At 37.3% G+C, this 1,800-nt stretch overlaps 1 protein-coding gene and 1 non-coding gene across 2 annotated transcripts in view; both read right to left on the bottom strand.

The window, feature by feature from the left end:
• TRNAT-AGU lies at window positions 1-74 on the bottom strand. Its single transcript has one exon. It is a non-coding gene; the product is annotated as a tRNA-Thr (tRNA).
• Window positions 75-1,126: 1,052 nt separating this feature from the next.
• LOC111799256 (calcium uptake protein, mitochondrial-like) overlaps window positions 1,127-1,800 on the bottom strand; it is a 4,739-nt gene continuing 4,065 nt past the window's right edge. Inside the window, exon 6 of the mRNA XM_023682729.1 lies at window positions 1,127-1,366. Within this exon, the coding sequence (XP_023538497.1) occupies window positions 1,148-1,366 (219 nt within the window). The 3' untranslated portion in view covers window positions 1,127-1,147. The remainder of the gene's footprint in view (window positions 1,367-1,800) is intronic.

Raw genomic sequence — 1,800 nt, 5'->3', positions numbered from 1 at the left:
TGCTTTCATTGAGAGTCGAACTCAAGACCTCCCGCTTACTAAACGGGTGCTCTAACCAACTGAGCTATGAAAGCTTTTTGCTTGAGGTTTTAACTTTATTTATATTTTTTAAAAAACTTATTATATTATTGATGAAATTGACTTTTATTTCAATAAAATAAAGAAGGGTAAAAAGAGGATTTGAACTTAAAACTTAAACGAACAACAAAATTAATTTTTTATTAAATTATCCTTAATAACCTGTTGAGCAGCTCGTAGAGTCGGTTTTCTCATTTACCCACAACGGAGGAGCCGCCCCCACCAGGCAACCGACTACGGATCATAACACACTCTTCACACAACAAATCCACGTTGAAGTTGACTGATCCACTCAGCCAATCGTCAGAATGTGTACGAGATACCATAGTGGCCCAATATCTCAATAACACCTTTGTCTAAAGCTTCGAAAATGATATTGAATATCCAAAAGAATAATCTAACCAAAAAGTCACCCTTGGACGTAAAAAGTGAAGTACGATTTTCAAATAACCGATGCATATACGATTTTCATATTACATTTTCTCTTTCATACATTCAACTGTGAAAAATAAATACTATGATGGTTCCGATCCCAAAGTTTCTTTTCTTTTCCTTAAAAAAAATCCACTTTCCCGTCGATGTGAGCTCTTGGGGAAGATTAGCCTGTTATAGGAGGCCTACGCCCCATAGACACTGTCTACCTGAGAAATATTTCGTAGCTTTATTATTTCGTTTGTTATTCAGCAATCCCAAAGCTTTATTATTTCGCTTTAATATTTCATAACAGATATATTGTTAAGAGTCTTCCGTCGTGAAAACAAAAACAAGTTTGTGACAATCTTCCCCAAGTTAATTCTTGAGATAAAATTGAGCCTAAATGATCGAAGAACAACGAACGACCAATAACCCCATAAGCTCATTAAACCCGACATGATTCAACGTTAGATCAATCACGCACCATTTTACAATTTGTTTACCAAAGTTTCTGTGGTTCTTTATTTAGATCAAACTTGTAAAAAGGACAGCTTGGATTACATTCATAAACTCCTAAAGCAAACGACACAGAAAAGTATTAGGTCATGTTGAAAAATTTACAGGAGGCCGAGGCTGCCATGGATGTCTCTTGAACTCAGCTGCGAACAAAGAGCTTTGCAGAAGAGCATCGAGCCGCACAGCTGAACCAGCACGACAAAAACCCCGACACGCCCAAAGTCGCTTGCGAAGAACTGACTTCCCTTCTCTGGATAACTCTCACAAACTCATCCGAGCTCAAGTCGCCATCGCCATTCGCGTCGAATATGTGAAATATTATGTCCACGACATTGGACGTGATCGAAACTCCACAGACCTTACTCCCAAAAGCCACAAGAATCATGAAATTAAATATCATATTTGACCTTTTATTACAGTCAAATATCTAGGGTTTAGGGTTTATTACAGGCAAATATGAGATTGGATATCATATTTGACCTTTTATTACAGTCAAATATGTAATAAATATCTAGGGTTTAGGGAATATTACAGGCAAATATCCGTCGATCGTTCATTCAAGACCTTTGGTCTCTATCCAAACCCAATGAAAAAAAAAATGGGATCATATCTTATAGACTCGTTGAAAATGATTCTGATCTAGTTCATGACTTATTAGAAGTAGAAGACACTAGGTTGGGATTGGGATAATGATCTAGTGACATTGCTTTTTCGACCCAGACCCAGAAATCCCCAGAGATTTCTCTATGAACAATACAAGTCGGAGTTGGAAGAAGGAGAAGGAGTCCTCGA

This window comes from Cucurbita pepo, chromosome LG07, assembly GCF_002806865.2.
Source record: "Cucurbita pepo subsp. pepo cultivar mu-cu-16 chromosome LG07, ASM280686v2, whole genome shotgun sequence".
NCBI classification, from domain to species: domain Eukaryota; kingdom Viridiplantae; phylum Streptophyta; class Magnoliopsida; order Cucurbitales; family Cucurbitaceae; genus Cucurbita; species Cucurbita pepo.
The sequence above is the reverse complement of the archived record's forward strand: the minus strand, read 5'-3'. Positions and strand labels throughout refer to the sequence as shown.